Source organism: Canis aureus, chromosome 3 (genome assembly GCF_053574225.1).
Source record: "Canis aureus isolate CA01 chromosome 3, VMU_Caureus_v.1.0, whole genome shotgun sequence".
NCBI lineage: Eukaryota > Metazoa > Chordata > Mammalia > Carnivora > Canidae > Canis > Canis aureus.
The window spans coordinates 73,834,661-73,854,851 of record NC_135613.1 but is presented as its reverse complement, the minus strand read 5'-3'; the positions used below and the strand labels follow the sequence as shown (position 1 = coordinate 73,854,851).

At 42.8% G+C, this 20,191-nt stretch overlaps 2 protein-coding genes across 3 annotated transcripts; one reads left to right on the top strand and one right to left on the bottom strand.

Annotated features, from left to right (window-relative positions):
- Positions 1-949: 949 nt before the first annotated feature.
- CD3G (CD3 gamma subunit of T-cell receptor complex) lies at positions 950-13,742 on the bottom strand. Of its 2 annotated transcripts, none has more exons than XM_077893720.1 (7): positions 13,603-13,742; positions 6,041-6,064; positions 5,326-5,553; positions 4,413-4,544; positions 3,562-3,605; positions 3,085-3,164; positions 950-2,411 (listed from the first exon to the last, which is right to left on the bottom strand). In XM_077893720.1, the coding sequence occupies exons 1-6, from the start codon at positions 13,655-13,657 to the stop codon at positions 3,099-3,101; spliced, it is 549 nt and encodes a 182-aa protein (XP_077749846.1). In that variant the 5' UTR covers positions 13,658-13,742; the 3' UTR covers positions 950-2,411; positions 3,085-3,098. The 2 variants fall into 2 exon arrangements, with proteins under 2 accessions (XP_077749846.1, XP_077749845.1); XM_077893719.1 differs by having other exon boundaries at positions 3,081-3,164; positions 13,603-13,741.
- A 1,496-nt stretch (positions 13,743-15,238) lies between these two features.
- On the top strand, positions 15,239-19,203 carry CD3D (CD3 delta subunit of T-cell receptor complex). The gene is made up of 5 exons (XM_077893718.1): positions 15,239-15,529; positions 17,551-17,769; positions 18,362-18,493; positions 18,776-18,819; positions 19,055-19,203. Exons 1-5 carry the CDS (start codon positions 15,475-15,477, stop codon positions 19,118-19,120), a joined length of 516 nt encoding a protein of 171 aa, XP_077749844.1. The 5' UTR covers positions 15,239-15,474; the 3' UTR covers positions 19,121-19,203.
- The last annotated feature ends 988 nt before the right edge of the window (positions 19,204-20,191 follow it).

Genomic DNA, 20,191 nt, shown 5'->3' with positions numbered 1-20,191 from the left:
GAGAAGACCTTTCTAAATAGGAAACAACCTACAAGCCATAAAAGATCAATGAATTCTACTGCATGCAGATACAGATTCTGCTATACTCAGATAAGTAAAATATGGACAGAAAACCAACCATCATGAAGTCAAAGAACAAATACCAAAATTGGAAAAATATCTGCAACTAATATCACAAACAAAAAATCTAGTTTCCCACATATGCAAAGTGCTGTTGCAAGTCAATAAGATAAAGGGATATGAGCCTATATATCCTGAGAAGGAAAAATACATGATTCACTTCCATTATTATTTTTATTTTTAAAAATATTTTATTTATTCGTGAGAGACACACAGAGAGAGGCAGAGACATAGGCAGAGGGAAAAGCAGGTTCCTCACAGGGAGCCTGATGCGGTACTCGATCCCTGGGCCCTGGGATCACACCTTGAGCCAAAGGCAGATGCTCAACCACTGAGCCACCCAGGTGTCCTCACTTCCATTTTTGATAAGGAAAATGTAAATTAAAACTATACTGAGATGTCATTTTTAACTTATGAAATCGGCAAAGTTCAAAAAGTATGGAGTAAAAGGCACTCTCAATTATTGTTATTGGGAGTAAACACTAGTCCAACCTCCATGAAGTGCAATTTGGCAATATTTAATAAAATTAAAAGTGCAAATACATTATGGCTCCCAAGTATCATTTATTTATATTTGTTTTGAATAGTCCTAAGTATATTCTAAATGACGTTTGTCAGAACTAAAACTATGGAAGTTTAAAAACTATAAAAAGGAGACATTGGAGAAATCGTCATGACCTTGGGTTTGCCAAAGATTTCTTAGATATGATACCAAAAGCACAATCCATAAAAGAAAAAAATGGATAAAATGGACTTCGTAGAAATTAAAAATTTTTGTGCTTCAAAAGTCACCATGAAAAGAATGAAAAGAAAAGCCACAGACTGGTAATGCATTTGTAAATCATATATGTAATAAAGGACTTGTATTCAAAATATAGAAGAACTTTTTCAATTCAACAGTAAGACAACCCAAATTAGAAAAAAGATTTAAATAGATATTTCACTAAAGATATAATAATGGCTTATAAGGACAGGAAAAGGTGTTCAACAACATTAGTTATTAGGGGAATACAAATTAAAGTACAATAATTATCTTTAAAAATTTTTTTTAGATAAAGGTAGCATAAGATGCCATTTTATGCCTCGGAGAATGGCTGTACTAAAAAAAATATAGTAACAAATATTGGTGAGAATGTGGAGAAACAGAAACTCTCAACCATTACTACCGGGAATATAAAATGTTACAGGGAGTTTCTTAAAAAGTCAAACATAAATTTACCATACAACCCAACAATTCTTCACTCCCAGGTGTCAATCCCAGAGAAATGAAGACATGGATCCACATAAAGATTAGCATAAGAAGAATGTCCAGCACATTGCATAACTACAGCATATTGTATAATTTCATTTATATGAAACAGGCAAAAAAGGCAAACCTGATAAGACAGAAAAGAGATTAGTGGTTGCCTGGGGCTGAGGGTAGGAACAGGGAATGTACTCTTAAGAGGGTGATGGCAATGTTCTAATACTGGGTTATGGTGATTGTACAACTGGGTACATTTTATAAGACTTACTAAGAATAGTGGAAATTGCTTAAAATGGTGAATTTTATAGCATGTAAATTATACCTCAATACAATTATTTTTAAAATGACATTTATATAATGTCATTGCAGCATTGTAGGAGAAAAATATTGGCAGCAATATTTTGTCCATCAATAGAGGACTGATTAAATAAATCATGGCAAGTCCACAATGTGGCTGGGTTAAAAAAAAAAAAAAGGTGCTCCTTTACTTACTGGTATGAAATAATCTTAATATTTTATTAGGTGAAAAGTGCAAGATGTATGTTATGATACTATTTGTGTGAAAAATAGGGAAAGGAAGAATAAGGTGTACCTAAGAGTTTGCTTATGTATGCCTAGAATACCTCTGATTTATAATACCTTATATATCTTATAAAGAAACTAGGTATATTGTTTGTCTCTGGAGACCGCAGCTGAATGGTTGGGGATGGAGGTGAAGGGAGGCCTTTTATTGCATATTTAAACCGTGTAAATTATGACCTATACAAAAAGTAAATAAAAGTTAGAACTTTAAAAAATAATATTCAAATAGAGGGGTTATTGACCTTTTCAATTTTTTTTTACAGAAAATTACCTTCCAATAGGTGGCGCTCCTGCAACACCATACATATTTTTACTTTTTGTTTATTTTATTTTGAGAAAAATCCAAATTTGCTCTGATGGGCTTTCTTCTCCATTTGTCACCTTTGGAAAACTTGATTCTACAATTAGGGCTGAGAATCTCTCGCTAGGAGTGCTCCAAAACGTACTGCCATGTTTCTGAGAACTATCCAGAAGGGAGAAAAAAAAGAAAAATTGGATTGGTTCAGAAAACCAAATAATGCTCTGATCCAGTTTTCCTGATAGAAACTTTTTCTGGTTGATTGAATCAGAATTTCTGACTAATTGTTTGATTGAAAGGTTAATATAGGTCAGTGTTTCTGAACCAATGGTGATCTTGCCCCGGAGGAGACATTTGAAATATCTGGAAATATTTTTGATTGTCACAGCTGAGGGTATTACTAGCATCTGGTGGATAGAGGACAGGGATGCTGCTAAAAACTGTACAATGCACAGGACAGTCCCCTCACCCCAAAGAACCATAAGTTACCCACCCTTCCCTAAGCTTATGGTGGCTTGGAATATGGAGATAGACTTGGCAGCAGTTGGGAGGGCAAGTAAAAGAAAGGCTGATTTTTAAGAAAGAGAGAGAGAAAGCAGAGGTGTGCAGGGTGGGGGGTGGGCAGAGGGAGAGGGAGAGAATCTTAAGCATGTTCCAAGCTGAGCACAGAGCCCAACGCAGGGCTCGATCTCATGACCCTGAGATCATGACCCTGAGATCATGACCCTGAGATCATGACCTGAGCTGAAGTCAAGAATTAGATGTTTAACCAACTGAGCCACCCAGGCAACCCCAGGAAAGGTAATTTCTTAGAATTGGTATAGAAGGACACACCTACTTTGAGTCCTGAGTTCAATTTTTCCTCAGTCGCTTTCCTTGAAGGTGGCCATATTGGTCATTTTCTCGATCCCTGAGGGGCTAATCAGGACAGCACAGTCATAAACTCATTTTCCCTTGTCCTCTATGAATTAACTTGATGCATAGTTATTGAATGTTTTCCATGTGCAAGGCTTTGGAGTGGGTGTTTCACTGTCCTCGGGGTGGAAAGAGGACAAGGGGGATGGAGGCTCTGTATACAGTTTCTTTGTGTGTCCCTCTCAGTGTGTTCTTCCACTTTTTCTCGCTGGATCCTGACCTCAGTCTCTCTCAATCCTTCTCTTCATTTCATCCATTCTGCCCAAAGTGTGACTATGTAATCATCTGGTATGCCCTAAGTAGTTCCTTACCTGTATAGTAGCCTCCAAATGACATGTCCCCCATCCCCAAATTTTACTATTAATTGTAGTAATGTCTCTTTCATTCCCCCATGCCTTACCTGGTAAAGCTGGTCATTGGACAACAGAGTCTGCTTGTCTGAGGCTGCACAAAAAATGGAATATGTGAGGTAGAATGGCTAATAAATTGGGTTATAGTCACACAATGGAGCACTGCATAGCAATAAGAATTAGTGAAATACATTTACATACAACAATGTGGAAAGATCTCACAAGCATGTTTTTGACTAAAAGAAGCACACACACGAGTGCTTCTGTATGAGTCCATTGACATAAGGAATGAAAACAGGAAAAATTAATGTTGTTAGAAGTCAGGCTAGTACTCACTTTGGGGGATAAGTGGAGAGGCTGGAACTGACCACAAGGGGGACTTCTAGGGTATTGGTAATACTGTTTTTCTTAAGCTGGGTGTTGGATTCATGGGTATGTTTGCTTGTTTAGCCGTACGCTTGTCATCCATGCACATTTCTCTATGTAGTTTTTAGTTCAACAAAGAGTTTTTTTTTTTTTTTAAATCAGAGGAGGGCAGACCCGGTGGCGCAGCGGTTTGGCGCCGCCTGCAGCCTGGGGTGTGATCCTGGAGACCTGGGATCCAGTCCCACACCGGGCTCCCTGCATGGAGCCTGCTTCTCCCTCTGTCTGTGTCTCTGCCTCTCTCTCTCTGTGTATCTATGAATAAATAAATAAATAAAATCTTTAAAAAAATCAGAGGAATCAGAGGAAAATCAGAGGGAGGTGGATTGTATAATATGCTGTCAAAATATCACTGTCGTATTGCTCGTTAGCAATAGAAGAGATGAGCAACCTCATCTCTTCTATTAGGTCAATTTTGGTAGGAAAGAAACTGGGGATCCCAGGTAGTCCCATCTCTTATTGAAGAGCATTCTTTTACCTCTTGACTGGCGAACTCCATCCTGTCCAGCAATGAAGTAAACCCCAACAGCAAGGAAGAAAATGCTGATGATTTCAGCGAAGACAAAGCCGATTATAGTGCCTGCATTCAGCTCAATGCAGTTCTGACACACTATGGGGAAAGAGAGGGACAAGTCTCCTTCAGGGTGTGAAAGTGGTTCTTCTGAATCTTTTTCTTTTTCCTACAAGTGCTGATGCTTCTATTTAGGATAGCAGACTCCTCTCTCTGTGCAAGGTATGGTAGGGGAAGATCCTTGGACTAAGAACACAATACTTCTTGATATCCCTGCATCTCCCAGCTGTCCTGGGGAAGCCCATGTAGTCTGACCATTGACCATATGAAATAGGAGGAAGATCAGATCCCCTTCTCTGTGGTCAGCCGCCTTCTACATATTATTGCTGCTCACCTTGTCATCTCCTCCATCTCCCCGAGCTACCCCAACTCAGCTTATATAAATAGCTGACTGCTCTGATCCATGACAGCCTATCCAAAATTAAACCAGGCTTTACAGGACAGGTTATGCTTTTCCAAGAAGATGGGGGAACTGTCTTGTTATATTCAAAAAGAGGTAAGCTGTGATTAAGAAAATGAGAACTGGGGGATCCTTGGGTGGCTCAGCGATTTAGTGCCTGCCTTCGGCCCAGGGTGTGATCCTGGAGTCCTGGGATTGAGTCCTGCTTCAGGCTTCCTGCATGGAGCCTGCTTCTCCCTCTGCCTGTGTCTCTGCCTCTCTCTCTCTGAGTCTCTCAGAATAAATAAATAAAATCTTAAAAAAATAAAGAGAATGAGAACTGTTTAGTGTCTATTCCCACACTCACCAGGGATAGGAAGCCTACCAGAACAGAAAGAACTGCTTAATTGTACAACAAGCAGACCAAAGGGGGTTACATACTTCGGTAATATACTTGGAGTGGCTTTGAAATGTTCTTTGCTACTTGACACTGATATATCCCTTGAGGGTCCTTCATACTACTTCCCAGATCCAACGTCTTTTTATCTTTCTTTGGTAAAGTTCTTTCCTTCCCGTCTTCAAACCATTTGATATCTTTGTTTTGTGAGTCACAAATCAGAAGTACTGAACCATCTTCTCGATTACCATCTACTTTTATCATGGGAAATCCTGAAACGGAAAAGCCATTGCCTGTTAAATGTCTTTCTTCTGCAATTTTCACTGTCCCAAGATATCAGGACAAGATTATTGTAGCAGTGCTTCTCAAACTTTAATAGGCACAAGGATCATATGGAGGATCTAGTTAGAATTTCAGATTCTATTTAGTAGTTCTGGGAAGGAGCTGAAATGGGGCATTTCTAACATGATCCCAGCTGATGCCAGTGGTGTTGGTTCATGGATCCCACTTTGAATAGTGCCTAGCTGCTGGAGTTCTGTTTCTGCTTCAAGAACTTGAGAATTATTTGCTTAGCTGCAGGAAAGCTGACCAGAAAGTACATGACTGGCCACTCACTTGGTTGCCAATGAGAGGTTTGCTACTTATGACTCATCATTCCATCCCTTCTATCACTCAGTCCCTATAGGACTACTATTGTAGGAACCATATTTCCATGACTTTCTTCAAAGTTTGAGGATAGAAAGAAGCCACTCATCCTACCTTGTTCCTTCTGGGCTGTAGCACCTGTAAAGACAGAAAAGAGAATTAGCTGGGCATAGAGTTGTCCAGATGCCCTGAGGTATCATTACCTTGGTCATTTGAGGCCAAGATAGATATCCTAATCTAGGAAAGTGGAAATTATCTATACTTACTTCTTTTGGGTTGCAGCCTAAATCACCAAATTGAATTCAGGGTGTTGTATAATAAAGAATTTGTCTGATCTTTGTCATGGATTCCTGGGAGGGAACTTCTAAACCCTTGGAATTTAATGAGTGTTAGGAGTGTCTTTGTTAGTCTTGGTGCATTTCTTCTTTTTCTTTTCTTTTCTTTTTTTTTTTCTTTTTTTTTAGATTTATTTATTTATTTTAGGGAGAGGGAGTGGGAGACAGTGCATAAGCAGGAGGAGGGGCAGAGGGAGAAGGAGAGAGAGAGAGAGAGAAGCAGACTCCCTGCTGAGTGAGGAGCTCTGCTCAGGGATCTATCCCACGACCCTGATATCATGATCTGAGCTAAAATCAAGAGTCTGATGCTCAACCGACAGAGCCAACCATGTGTCCCTTGGTGGGCTTATGGACCATGCATGAGTTTATGCTAAAGAAATGACTCAGGATGGAGTTGGTCAAGACCCATGTAATCTGGGAATTTGAACCCTGAGAGAGGAAGAGAGCTGGAGATTGAGTTCAGTCATATGGCCAATGATTCGAACATTATACTTATGTCATGAAACCCCAATAAAAACTCAGTGGAGGGGCTGGGTGGCTCAGTTGGTTGAATGTCTGACTCTTGGTTTCAGCTCAAATCATGCTGGGTAGTGAGATCAAGCCCTGTGTTGGGCTTTGTGCTCTGCACAGAGTCTGCTTGAGAGTCTCTCCCTTTTCTTCTCCCCCTATCCCCAGCTCTCTTTTACTCTTAAAAAAAAAAAAGTCAAGAAAAAAAAAAAAAAACAACTCAGTGGAGTTTCCTCATTGGTGAATGCATCAATGTACTAGGAAGGTGATGTATTCTGATTCCACAGGCAGAGAGCACAGAAGCTCTGTGTTCAAGGCCCTCTCAGACCTTACTTATGTGTCTCTTCATTTGGAAAATCCTGATTTTATTTTCTATAATTAAACTTTAATAGTAAATATGGTGCTTTCCTGAGTTTTATGAATTGTTCTAACAAATTATCAAATGTGGGAACCCTCCAGATTTGTACCCAATTTGTCGGAAGTGTAGGTGGTATAGGAACCCCTAAACTTAAGAAATAGAAAACCTGAACAGGCCAATAACCAGGGAGGAAATTGAAGCAGTCATCAAAAACTTCCCAAGACACAAAAGTCCAGGGCCAGATGGCTTCCCAGGGGAATTCTATCAAACGTTTAAAGAAGAAATCATACCTATTCTACTAAAGCTGTTTGGAAAGATAGAAAGAGATGGAGTACTTCCAAATTCGTTCTATGAGGCCAGCATCACCTTAATTCCAAAACCAGACAAAGACCCAACCAAAAAGGAGAATTATAGATCAATATCCCTGATGAACATGGATGCAAAGATTCTCAACAAGATACTAGCTAATAGGATCCAACAGTACATTAAGAAAATTATTCACTATGACCAAGTAGGATTATTTCCCAGGACACAAGGCTGGTTCAACACTTGTAAAACAATCAATGTGGTTCATCATATCAGCAAGAGAAAAACCAAGAACCATATCATCCTCTCATTAGATGCAGAGAAAGCATTTGACAAAATACAGCATCCATTCCTGATCAAAACTCTTCAGGGTGTAGGGATAGAGGGAACATTCCTCAACATCTTAAAAGCCATCTATGAAAAGCCCACAGCAAATATAATTCTCAATGGGGAAGCACTGGGAGCCTTTCCCCTAAGACCAGGAACAAGACAGGGATGTCCACTCTCACCACTGCTGTTCAACATAGTACTGGAAGTCCTAGCCTCAGCAATCAGACAACAAAAAGGCATTAAAGCATTCAAATTGGCAAAGAAGTCAAACTCTCCCTCTTCACCGATGACATGATACTCTACACAGAAAACCCAAAAGCCTCCACCCCAAGATTGCTAGAACTCATACAGCAATTTGGCAGTGTGGCAGGATACAAAATCAATGCCCAGAAGTCAGTGGCATTTCTATACACTAACAATGAGACTGAAGAAAGAGAAATTACGGAGTCCATCCCATTTACAATTGCACCCAAAAGCATAAGATACCTAGGAATAAACCTAACCAAAGAGGAAAAGGATCTATACCCTCAAAACTATAGAACACTTCTGAAAGAAATTGAGGAAGACACAAAGAGATGGAAAAATATCCCATGATCATGGATTGGCAGAATTAATATTGTGAAAATGTCAATGTTACCCAGGGCAATTTACACGTTTAATGCAATCCCTATCAAAATACCATGGACTTTCTTCAGAGAGTTAGAACAAATTATTTTAAGATTTGTGTGGAATCAGAAAAGACCCCGAATAGCCAGGGGAATTTTAAAAAAGAAAACCATAGCTGGGGGCATCACAATGCCAGATTTCAGGTTGTACTACAAAGCTGTGGTCATCAAGACAGTGTGGTACTGGCACAAAAACAGACACATAGATCAATGGAACAGAATAGAGAACCCAGAAGTAGACCCTCAACTTTACGGTCAACTAATATTCGATAAAGGAGGAAAGACTATCCACTGGAAGAAAGACAGTCTCTTCAATAAATGATGCTGGGAAAATTAGACATCCACATGCAGAAGAATGAAACTAGACCACTCTCTTTCACCATACACAAAGATAAACTCATGGATGAAAGATCTAAATGTGAGACAAGATTCCATCAAAATCCTAGAGGAGAACACAGGCAACACCCTTTTTGAACTTGGCCACAGTAGTTTCTTGCAAGATACATCCATGAAGGCAAAAGAAACAAAAGCAAAAATGACCTCTTGGGACTTCATCAAAATAAGAAGCTTTTGCACAGCAAAGGATACAGTCAACAAAACTAAAAGACAACCTACAGAATGGGAGAAGATATTTGCAAATGACGTATCAGATAAAGGGCTAGTTTCCAAGATCTATAAAGAACTTATTAAACTCAACACCAAAGAAACAAACAATCCAATCATGAAATGGGCAAGAGACATCAACAGAAATCTCACCGAGGAACACATAGACATGGCCAACACGCACATGAGAAAATGCTCTGCATCACCTGCCATCAGGGAAATACAAATCAAAACCACAATGAGATGCCACCTCACACCAGTGAGAATGGGGAAAATTAACAAGGCAGGAAACCACAAATGTTGGAGAGGATGCGGAGAAAAGGGAACCCTCTTACACTGTTGGTGGGAATGTGAACTGGTGCAGCCACTCTGGAAAACTGTGTGGAGGTTCCTCAAAGAGTTAAAAATAGACCTGCCCTACAACCCAGCAATTGCACTGTTGGGGATTTACCCCAAAGATACAGATGCAATGAAACGCCAGGACACCTGCACCCCGATGTTTCTAGCAGCAATGGCCACAATAGCCAAACTGTGGAAGGAGCCTCAGTGTCCATCGAAAGATGAATGGATAAAGAAGATGTGGTTTATGTGTACAATGGAATATTCCTCAGCCATTAGAAATGACAGATACCCACCATTTGCTTCAACGTGGATGGAACTGGAGGGTATTATGTTGAGTGAAATAGGTCAATCGGAGAAGGACAAACATTATATGTTCTCATTCATTTGGGGAATATAAATAATAGTAAAAGGGAATAGAAGGGAAGGGAGAAGAAATGGGTAGGAAATATCAGAAAGGGAGACAGAACATAAAGACTCCTAACTCTGGGAAACGAACTAGGGGTGTTGGAAGGGGAGGAGGGTGGGGGGTGGGGGTGAATGGGTGCCGGGCACTGAGGGGGGCACTTGACGGGATGAGCACTGGGTGTTATTCTGCATGTTGGCAAATTGAACAATAAAAAATAAATTTATTATTATAAAAAAAGGAACCCCTAAACTTGTGCCTGGCATTTAAAGTGAGGTCAGTCTTGTTGGGGACAGTGCCCTTAACCTGTGGGGTCTGATGTTAACTTTGGATGGTCAGAGTCAGAACTATACTGGAATATACATAAAGGTATTTCCTGTACAGTCTGGAATGCTTTGCTTTTTTAGCAGCTAAAATCCTGGCAAGAAGTTGGTTTACACTAACTAAAGAATTTTTAGATTTCTTCTAAAATCCTCAGCCTTGGGGCAGCCTGGGTGGCTCAACAGTTTGGTGCCTGCCTTCAGCCCAGGGCGTGATCCTGGGGACCTGGGATCAAGTCCCACGTCAGGCTCCCTGCATGGAGCCTACTTCTCCCTCTGCCTGTGTCTTTGCCTCTCTCTCTGTGTGTTTATGAATAAATAAATAAAATCTTAAAAAAAAATCCTCAGCCTTGGTGATCCATTTTTCGTAGAAACCCTGGACATCCTAGAGGAGGTAGCTATTCAATAGCTCTCAAATCTGTCTCAAAATTCAGAGTAGTAGAATTGCATGATAGATATACTGCAGAGAACTAGCAATGGAATTCAGTTCAATTGGATTGAATCAAAACACCAAGCACTATTATGTACCTGACATGATTAAACAATATGAAAGACACGAGTGGTGATACAAAGAACTTTCTGCTTCCAAAGAGTTTACAACAAAATAGGAAAAATGAACACATATGTAACTAATATAATAGAACTTATCAATTAGTTTTAGTACTTATGTGAATCCATATGAAAGGGGCTAGAAGCTATTGATTTTGCCCAAGAGTGAGGGACAGGGAAAACTTAACAGAGAAGGTGATATTTAGTTGGGCCTCAAAGAATGATTAGGAATTTACCAGACAGAGAAAGGCATTCTGGGGAGAAAGAATAGCTGAGCAAAGACAGATTGGAAAAGGACAGAGAGGTAGTGTGTCTAGGGGTAGAATGTGTGATGGGGACTGATGAAGCATGAATCAAATTACGATGGGGAAAAAAAAGTATAATGGAAACAGTTGAAAGGAGACAACTGTTTCAGAACTTCTTGCAGGACTGAACCAATTATTAATAGTACCTAGCACGGTGTTTGGAACATGGTAGGAGCCTTATATTTGTTGAATGAGGGCATGAATGAATGAATTAATTAATTAATTAAAAAAAAAAAAGCAGGGCAGAGAGTTAGGCAGATTTTTCACTAGTGGTCCTCCCTGAACACTTGATCACCATGGGAGGGATGAAGAGGCCCTTTGTTCTAACTCAGATTCTATAGGAGAGAGGGTCCAACTGATTGTTAACATCCTTTAATTTGCTTCTCTGAGTCTTACTCCTTTTTAGGAATTGAGAGATCATGCAGCCAAAGTTCCTAGGTTGACTAGTAAGACAACAGAGCCCACAGGAAGGAGGCATCATCCAAGTTCACACAGCTCATTCGTGGCTGAACTGAACCCAGAGCTCAGGTTTCTGTTGCTCAGCCCAGTACCCTTTCTGCTATATCTAGCTGCCTCACACAGGCTTTCACCCCTGCCCTTCAACCTGTGTGGCCTTTAGCTGGCTCTTCTTCCATTTCCATTTAGAAATCATTCTAAATTCTCACTATCCTCTTCAAGTCTCCCAACCAGCAGTCACCCAGCTCAGTTTCTGCAAGTGGTATCATCTGCTACTTGGTTTGTTGAGAACATAGATGCTGTAATGATCTTCTCCAGCTTCTTTCCCATCTACACACCTACCCATGGCCAAAGCCATCTGCACGTCCTTTCTCCTCATATCAGAAGGTAAGGTTGCCTTCTCCTCTGTATCCTTGAGCCCAGTCTTGACTCCATCCTTTCAACATCAACTCAGGGAACTTGCTCTACTCTCTGTTTTCCTTTAGCCTGAAAATGTGCTCAAATTTCTCTTACACTCAAAAGTATTTTGTCTTAGATCCTATTTCTTTTTTTATTTACCACTTAAACTCTTTTCTCTTCTCATCCAAAATCTTTGAAGAATAGTCTATACTTGGTGCACATTATCACTCACCCTTCACCTTCTACACAATTCCATTCAGTTGCTTTTTTTTATTACTTCATTTTTTCATTTGTTTTTATTCAAGTTTGATTTGCCAACATATAGTGTAACACCCAGTGCTTATTCCATCAAGTGCCCGCCTCAGTGCCTGTCACCCAGTTACCCTAAGCCCCTGCCCACCTCCCCTTCCACAGCTCTTTGTTCATTTCCCAGAGTTGGGAGTCTCTCATGGTTGTATTCCTAATTTTTCCCACTCAGTTCCCCTCCTTTCCCTTATAATCCCTTTCACTATTTCTTATATTCCCTGTATGAGTGAAACCATATCCATCCAGTTTCCACTCATACTACCCCCAATGAGAGTGTTATAAATCATCCATGGCCTTTATTTTGCCAAATCCCACAGATTAAAACTTCTAAATATATCTTTCTATCAACGGGACCTCTCTACAATATTTCATTAGTGGTGATTCTTTCCTTTTGGAAGCTCTCTACTTCTTTGGTTTCTTTTTTTTTTCTCTCTCTGTTGGCTTCTCTCTCTATTGCACTCATCCAATTATTTCAGCTTTTTGATCATCCTTTTATCTCTTTTTTGAGATGTTTTTCTCGAACTATCCTTTAAAGGTAAATATCCTCTCATTCCCATTCTCAGCCCCTCTTCCTCACATCTCACATAGCACTTGTATGATTGCAACAGCTTTTGTGGTTTTAGCTTCCCCCACTGTGTGGAGAATCATCTCTAGCCCAGATTCCAGGCATCGACCCAGCTCATCCACTTCCTACAATTTATTTCCAACAGAATATTCATACAGATACCCCATACTGCACCTTGCACTCAATCTGGTGACACTGAAGCTTATCCCTCCAGTTAGACTATAAGCTCACTAGGGCAGGAGGCTTTTATTCACCTTTATATCCTTACAGCCTATCATGTAAAAGGATCTCACTCATATTTCGTAACCAGTTAACCAACTGACCAAATGAGTGAGTGAATATCTTATAGGTCTGCCTTTAACTCAAGCTCTGAGTTAAGGAATACATACTTTTTCTTTTCCGGTTTCTGGCCTGTGCTCTTTTGGGCTACAATCAACCTAAGATGGCTGTATCCGGGTCCTCTCTCCAGCCAGTAAAGTCCTTTGCTTTCATTTCTTTTTTTAAATTTTATTTTATTTTTAAAGATTTTTATTTATTTGAGAGAGAGAGAGAGAAAGAGAGAGAGAGCACAAGCAGGGGGAGCAACAGAGGGAGAGGGAGAAGCAGGCTCCCCACAGAGCAGGGAGCCCGATGTGGGGCTCAATCCCAGGACCCCGGGACCATGACCTGAGCTGAAGGCAGATGCCCAAACAGCTGAGTCACCCAGGTGCCCCTGTTTTCATTTCTTAAGAGACAAGGACTCCATCTCTCCCATGGGACACTGCTTCTCTCTAGCAGAGAACAGTAAGAGGCTTCATTTTTGCCCTTCATTCTCAGAATTCTAGCGTGACAGCTGAGGTAGGTTTGAGGTTAGAGGCCCCAATATTCTTTCACCCCTGGTGATGATCTCTTCCTTGAGCCTTTCTTCAGACTGCCAGAACTCCTTACCTTGAAGAAGAGTGACAGCCAAAATGAGGCCAGCCAGATGCTTCCCCAGCTCCATGTCAGCCTCTGCCTTTCTCCCTGACACAGAAGCACTAAGCAACCCCCAGCAGCCAGCCAGCCTGCCGAGCAGACACTCTGGCTCCGCCCAGCATCATTTAGGCTGGGGCCCCTGAGAGAAGGCACAAATCCAGAGCCGCCACCCTCTACTTCAAATGTGGGCAGAGAAGGGCCTCAGCAGGGTTGCAGGTGCAAATATATCTCACTTTCTGTTAAGGAGTAGAGAATGGGAAGTGTTGGGAAAGAAAAGGAGAGAGTGCTGGATCCCCATCTCAGAGATGACTTGCACAGAGACACCCCTTGGGTTGTGGGTAGGAGATGGCCTGGGCTTCTTTCTTCAAGAGAGGGGTAAACATCTCTGCCACCACTTGTTGCTAGGATTTCAGCCAGTTATTGCTTCTTGCTAGTACTAATGAATTTAAATGAGAACACTCATGTGCTCAGGGCTGGAGCTCTGAACAGAAAACCATCACAGTCTAGGCCCTTGTTCAGGAATTTTTCATCAGTCTTTTGAGACAAGATCATCAAGAAAGTACCTTCCTGGACAAGAATAGATAGGACAATTGCGATGAGACAGGCCATACATTTCCAAGGGCTAGAGCCTGAGCCGAGTTTCCAGAATCTTAGGCTCCTTTCTCCCTCAGCTGTAAGTCAGTGAGTCAACAAAAATCTACAGACCTCTTGTTATGTGCCAGGCACAAGCTAGGTGTTGGAGATACAGAAGGGAGCAAGACATATGCTATCTCTGCCCTCAGGTAAATTACAGTTCAACTCTGGCCCCGTAGAGAGTTTGGATCCTCCTAGGCCACAGGAGGGTATAGTCCAATTGTCTACTGGGGAGACTCAATTATGCCTGTGAGTCAATCATATTGGCTTTTTTTTTTTAAGACTTTATTTATTTATTCATGAGACACACACACACAGAGGCAGAGACATAGGCAGAGGGAGAAGCAGGCTCCCTGCAGGGAACCTGATGCGGGACTCAATCCCAGGACCTCAGGATCATGCCTTGAGCTAAAGGCAGATGCTCAACCACTGAGCCACCCAGGTGCCCCAATCATGTTGTTATTAATAATGATCTCTTACTGAACGAATACGATGTGTTACGTACCATGAAAACTTTTTGTCTGAATCCTTATTGGGATACTGAAGGAATTAGCCTCTGAAAAATTCTGACTGGCTCAGGCCAGGTGGGTAGGCAATATAGGAGTTGGTATTCAAATACCTGTCTGGGCTGGGGGGCTCCAAAGCCCAACCTCCCACTGGTAAGAAGCTAGTCAGTCTGGTGTTCCAGGCTGCCTAAGGAGGAACTAGGGCAGGGTCCCAAGAAAGACCAGAAATGGGAGGAACCTTGTTGGTATGGATTATGGGATGGGGCTCACAGTTTCTTTCCAGAGTTTTGAGAGCTGGCAGTTTTCAGGTAGTGAGTAAATGTAGTTACACTGTTGACAGCAACTCTGAAATTACTGTTTTTCATCAGTGACTCAGGAAAGAACATTCTAAATCTTCTTTCACTTCCTAGAGGTCTAGGCAAACTTTTCCACACTCTGCTCTCCCTTCCACCTCACCCCCCCCAAGCTCCCTGCTTGGAGAAAGAACAATCTGCACCTGTTTCCTTCCTACCCCACCCCCAGTCTACCCCTACTCTGACAATCTCCCATGATCAACGGCAGATAGCAGAGACACAGCCGTCTTTTAGTTCTTCCTCCACCCCTTTACTTTTTCCGGGTACCCGTGAGTCAGTTGGAGGAGGGCACTCTTACCCTGGTTGGTGGTTCTGTGACCTGGGTCTACCTACTGAAGGAATTCTCCTGGAAAATGGAACACTGCAGGTTTCTGGCTGGCCTGATCCTGGCTGTCCTCCTCTCCCGAGGTAAGGCTTCTCTAGGTGGTGGGGGCATCTCAGAGAAGAAACCCCGAGAGGGACATTAGCACCTGGAGTGAGCTCCACTTGAAAATCCTTCTCAATGCTAGCTACACTTCACCTGGCAGAGTTGTCAGGGAGGGCAGGGTTGGGATGTAGCACACGGTTTGAATTTGGGAAACAGGTTCTTGGCTTTGACTGAATCCGGCTAGGCGTGCATGTTGGCTTTCAATGTCTCTCTAAAGGCCTTGGGCCAGAGATCTGCAGGAAATGTGCAGTCTGCAGGGGCCTGAGCCTAGGGCTGGTAAGGGAGCACTATTCCTTCTAGAGCAGAAAGCCTCTGGGATCTAGGACTCTTAGTCATTTGGCCATCATTTGTTGCCACCTGTAGCCATGTCCCAGTATTCAGGGGCATGCTTTAGGAGAAAGTTAACTTTAAATTGAGAAGGAAGGAGGGAATATCTGAGGTGGTAGGATGATCAACACATCTTGGTTTGCCTGTTTTTTTTTTTTTTTAAGACTTTATCCATCTATTCATGAGAGACAGAGAGAGGCAGAGACATAGGCAGAGGGAAAAGGTTCCCCATGGGGAACCCGATGTGGGACTTGATCCGAGGACCCCGGGATCATGCCCTGAGCGAAAGGCAGATGCTCAGCCACTGAACACCCCAGGTGCCCTGGTTTGCTTGGTTTTAAAAGTGATCTTATCCCAGAAACCCCCTCAGTCTCAGGCAAACTGGGACAAATGCTTTGGGATATCTAGGATTTCCATTGGAAGCAAATCCGCATGGAAGGCATGACTGTAGGATGTGAAGCATCTGATGTACATGTATCTCTCTGATATATGCCCATATAATCTTGGTCTGCTGGAGAGGCATGAGAAATAACTCTCTTGGGGATTTTCCAGAGGATGCTCTTGTATTCAAATTGGTAACTGAATATGGAGTCAGGAAAAATCTGGATTGCACTTTTCACTGGGATTGGAGATACAGATCCTTGTGCCTCTGTGGACTCTGGACATACTCTCAAAGTAATTCAGTGGATCTAGAGAGGCACTGTGCATACCTCCAGTCCTTAAATTCCCAACAAAACTTCACTTGTGTGGAGCCCCAAGAATGAATTTGATAATTTTTTTTCTGTTCCCTTCCCCCTAAGCAAGGGTAGAATAACTAAAAATCATTACATGGATTTTGCCCTGGGCCTCCTTCTGGAACACTGGGCTGGTAATTCATACCAGCTTCTCTCCTATCCTAACCATCACTGGTCCCAGGAAAGACTTTAGTAGTGAGAGTCCCATTTTCTTGGTAGCTGTTGGGGCAGGGGCAAAAAGGGAGAGAAGAGGATGAGAAATTAAAGTGGAAGGGTTGTAGATGGCTGGGAAACAGAGTTAAAAGTTTTGTTGGTGGGCGCCTGGGTGGCTAGTCAGTTAAATGTCTTCCTTTGGCTCAGGTCATGATCTCAGAGTCCTGGGATGGAGCCCCGTGTGGGGCTCCTTGCTCAGTGGGGAGTCTGCTTTTCCTCTCCCTCTGCCTCTCCTCCCCTGCTCGTGCATTCTCTCTATCTCAAATAGATAAATAAAATCTTAGAAAAAAAGTTTTGCTGGAGAACAAATGTGGACATTTCCAGCCGAGGAACATTCTTCTGTCTTTCCATGTCTCTTTGGTGCTTCAATAGTCTACGCTTTCCTTCTACTTCTAATCAGTGGTCTGAACGCATTTCCAGGAAGGTTCTTGGATCAACCAGCTTCCATGGTTTCCTCTTTTGCTCCATGTCTGTCAGGGTTTGTGCTCTGCTTGGACTGAATTCTTGCATCCTTCCTGGTTCTTGTAGTTCATGGGGAGCCCCCCAAAGCCTTTTTCTTGGGACTTCTTTCTCTCTCACTGGAAACCATAAATTGTCCTAGACTTAGAAAGAGGTCCTTTTAAAATATAAAATTCAGCAGAATCAGGCATCTGCTACAGACCAAACAGCTGGCTGCAATCATTGTTTTTTGTTTTTGTTGTTTGTTGGTTTGTTTGTTTTCTCCTTAGTGAGCCCCTTCAAGGTATCTGTGGAGGAACTTGAGGACAGAGTGTTCCTGAGTTGCAATACCAGTGTCCTAAGGATAGAGGGAACTATGGGAATACAACTCCCACACAGTAGAACTCTGGACTTGGGGAAACGCATCCTGGACCCACGAGGAATATATCGGTGCAATGCGACAGAAGAACAATCCGACAAAGCACCTTATATGCAAGTATATTATCGAAGTATGTGCCTTTTGGACTCTTTGAACTGAAATGGATGGGACCTCTGGATATGAGAACCTTAGAGCCAGAGGGCACTATGGTGGACCAATCTGTTCTCTAAACAAAGTGAAGTTACTCTTGTAATGGTGTGAGCCAGACTTTGGAACTTAACTAGCAGAAAAAAACAGTAGGGGCCTTGTGACTCAAGCAGTAGAATCTTGGTTAAGAGAGTTGTTTGGGGGGAGGGGGGAGTGAATGGGTGAGGGGCACTGAGGGGGGCACTTGACAGGATGAGCACTGGGTGTTATTCTGTAAGTTGGCAAATTGAACACCAATAAAAAATAAATTTATTATATATATAAAAAAAGAGAGTTGTTTGGCCTTACTGCCTTGTTTACATTCCTACAAAGCTGAAAGTACTTCTTGGCTCTTCTCAGGGATTCCTTGGGATTAAGGGCAGAGGTGGATGTAGCAAAGGCATCAGCAGGCCTTTATCCAGGGGTCTTACTAAAGTCTGAGTCTTAGTGAGGTTCTGGGGCTGCCCTAGGGGGCAGGGATGGTTCCCTGGTCTTGAAGGCTCTCTAGCTCTCCTCTTACCCTCATTCCCCCACAGTGTGTCAGAACTGTGTGGAGCTGGACTCAGCTACCCTGGCTGGCATTGTCATCGCTGACATAATCGCCACTCTGCTCCTTGCTTTGGGAGTCTATTGCTTTTCTGGACACGAGACTGGAAGGTCCTCTAAGTGTAAGTGGAAAGGACAGAGTGTGCATGTGTGTATGTACATGCGTGTTGTGGGTGTGAGCGTGCACCTGCTAAGAATGGGGCTGGCAATGGGTTGTGTCTCATCTGAGTCACTCTTGCAGTCTCCTAAGAACTCCTAAAACTGGTTGTTGGAAGACTTGTGCCTATATTGCTCATGCAGACTTCTGAGGGTATGACCAGCTGTAGTCCTCCTGCAGTACTCATGGAGTTTCACTGTCCCATCCTCCTAGGCCCTTGATGACTCTTTCTCCCTGTTTCTTCTAGCTGCTGACACTCAAATTCTGTTGGAAAATGACCAGCTCTATCAGGTGAGCCCTGAGGTGAAAGAGACATGAATGGGAGGAGAATGGGAGGAGAATAGGAGGGGATGAAGAGGCTGATGCTAGATGTTATGTGTATGGATGAAGAGTCCTGGTGAGGAATTCATCCCGGGGGGTGGGGGGCACTGGGAAATTTGGTATGAACTCTCATCTCTGGGGCTGACTGGGGTCTTCACTAGGAGAATCCTGATCCTGCTTCACTGTTCCTCTTCTTACCTCCTAGCCCCTTCGAGATCGGAATGATGCTCAGTATAGTCATCTTGGTGAAAACTGGCCTCGGAAGAAGTGAACCTGAGAACCTTATAGCAGTATCAGCTATCGACTGTACTTTCTTTCCTTGCTCATTCAATAAAGAAGTCTTATTTCACTTGGCAGGTGCCTGGATTTTTCAAGACTCTTGGGCAAGGCATGGGAGTTGTCCTGACTTGGCTGAGCCCTTGCCTTCCCTGCCCACCTGTGTCCTTCCTTCATTGGTTCCAGTCCTTTGCCCCAGATGGACAGTGTGATGGGCAGTCTCCCACTCCATTCTGGACCAGTGGGCTCCCTGGTGCAGGGACCTGGTGTTCCTGACCCAGGGGGCTTCCTGGGTGCAGGATCTCTTCTACCACACTTGTTGCTACTTGTTGCCCCCAGCTCCCTATTACAACCCCTTGAGGGCTTTGACTTCCTCACCACAGCCGAGGGCAGGCTGCTATGTTTAGATACCTAGCCACACAGAGGTTTCCGTGACATCATGAGCAGAGGAGGTGGAAACATCAAGAGCCCAAGAGATCACTTCTCATCAAGACTTGGAGAGTATGTGTGACAAAGTCCCACTTCTGCTAAAGGGCTGGCCTTGGCTTTATGACCCCATGGAGAGGTAGCCACTAGCTATGAAGAGGTTTTAATGTAGGTCCATTCAGTACCCTTTACTGCGGTATAGAAGGTACCATTCATCTTCTTTTTCTCAGAATCTGTCCCTGTCCTGCCCCTGCCTTCTGCATAATAAACTAATATCAGAAACTTTTTTTTAAAAAAAGATTTTATTTATTTATTCGTGTGAGACACACAGAGAGAAGCAGAGACATAGGCAGAGGAAGAAGCAGGTTCCTTGCGGGGAGCCCGATGTGAGACTTGATCCCAGGACCCTGGGATCACGCCCTGAGCTGAAGGCAGATGCTTAACCACTGAGCCACCCAGGCGCCCCTAACATCAGAAACTCTTCAGCCACTTGGAAGCCTGGAACTTGAGAGTGAACAGGGCCTTGGGATATTTTCAATAGATGTCATCTTCAGCTACTGGGTTAGTGGTGGTTCTGAAACCTTGGGACCCTGAAGGATTTCTTAAAAATATAGACACTTGGGCTCCACTCTAGGCATGT

Coding starts and splice junctions, on each gene's coding strand:
- CD3D (XM_077893718.1), top strand. CDS start 15,475: ATGGAACACTGCAGGTTTCTGGCTGGCCTGATCCTGGCTGTCCTCCTC. Junction 15,530..17,550: donor GGCTGTCCTCCTCTCCCGAG/GTAAGGCTTCTC, acceptor TTTTCTCCTTAG/TGAGCCCCTTCAAGGTATCT. Junction 17,770..18,361: donor TATGCAAGTATATTATCGAA/GTATGTGCCTTT, acceptor ATTCCCCCACAG/TGTGTCAGAACTGTGTGGAG.
- CD3G (XM_077893720.1), bottom strand. CDS start 13,657: ATGGAGCTGGGGAAGCATCTGGCTGGCCTCATTTTGGCTGTCACTCTT. Junction 3,606..4,412: donor TGGAGTTCGCCAGTCAAGAG/GTAAAAGAATGC, acceptor TTTTTTGTGCAG/CCTCAGACAAGCAGACTCTG. Junction 3,165..3,561: donor CCAATGACCAGCTTTACCAG/GTAAGGCATGGG, acceptor TGTCCTGATTAG/CCCCTCAGGGATCGAGAAAA.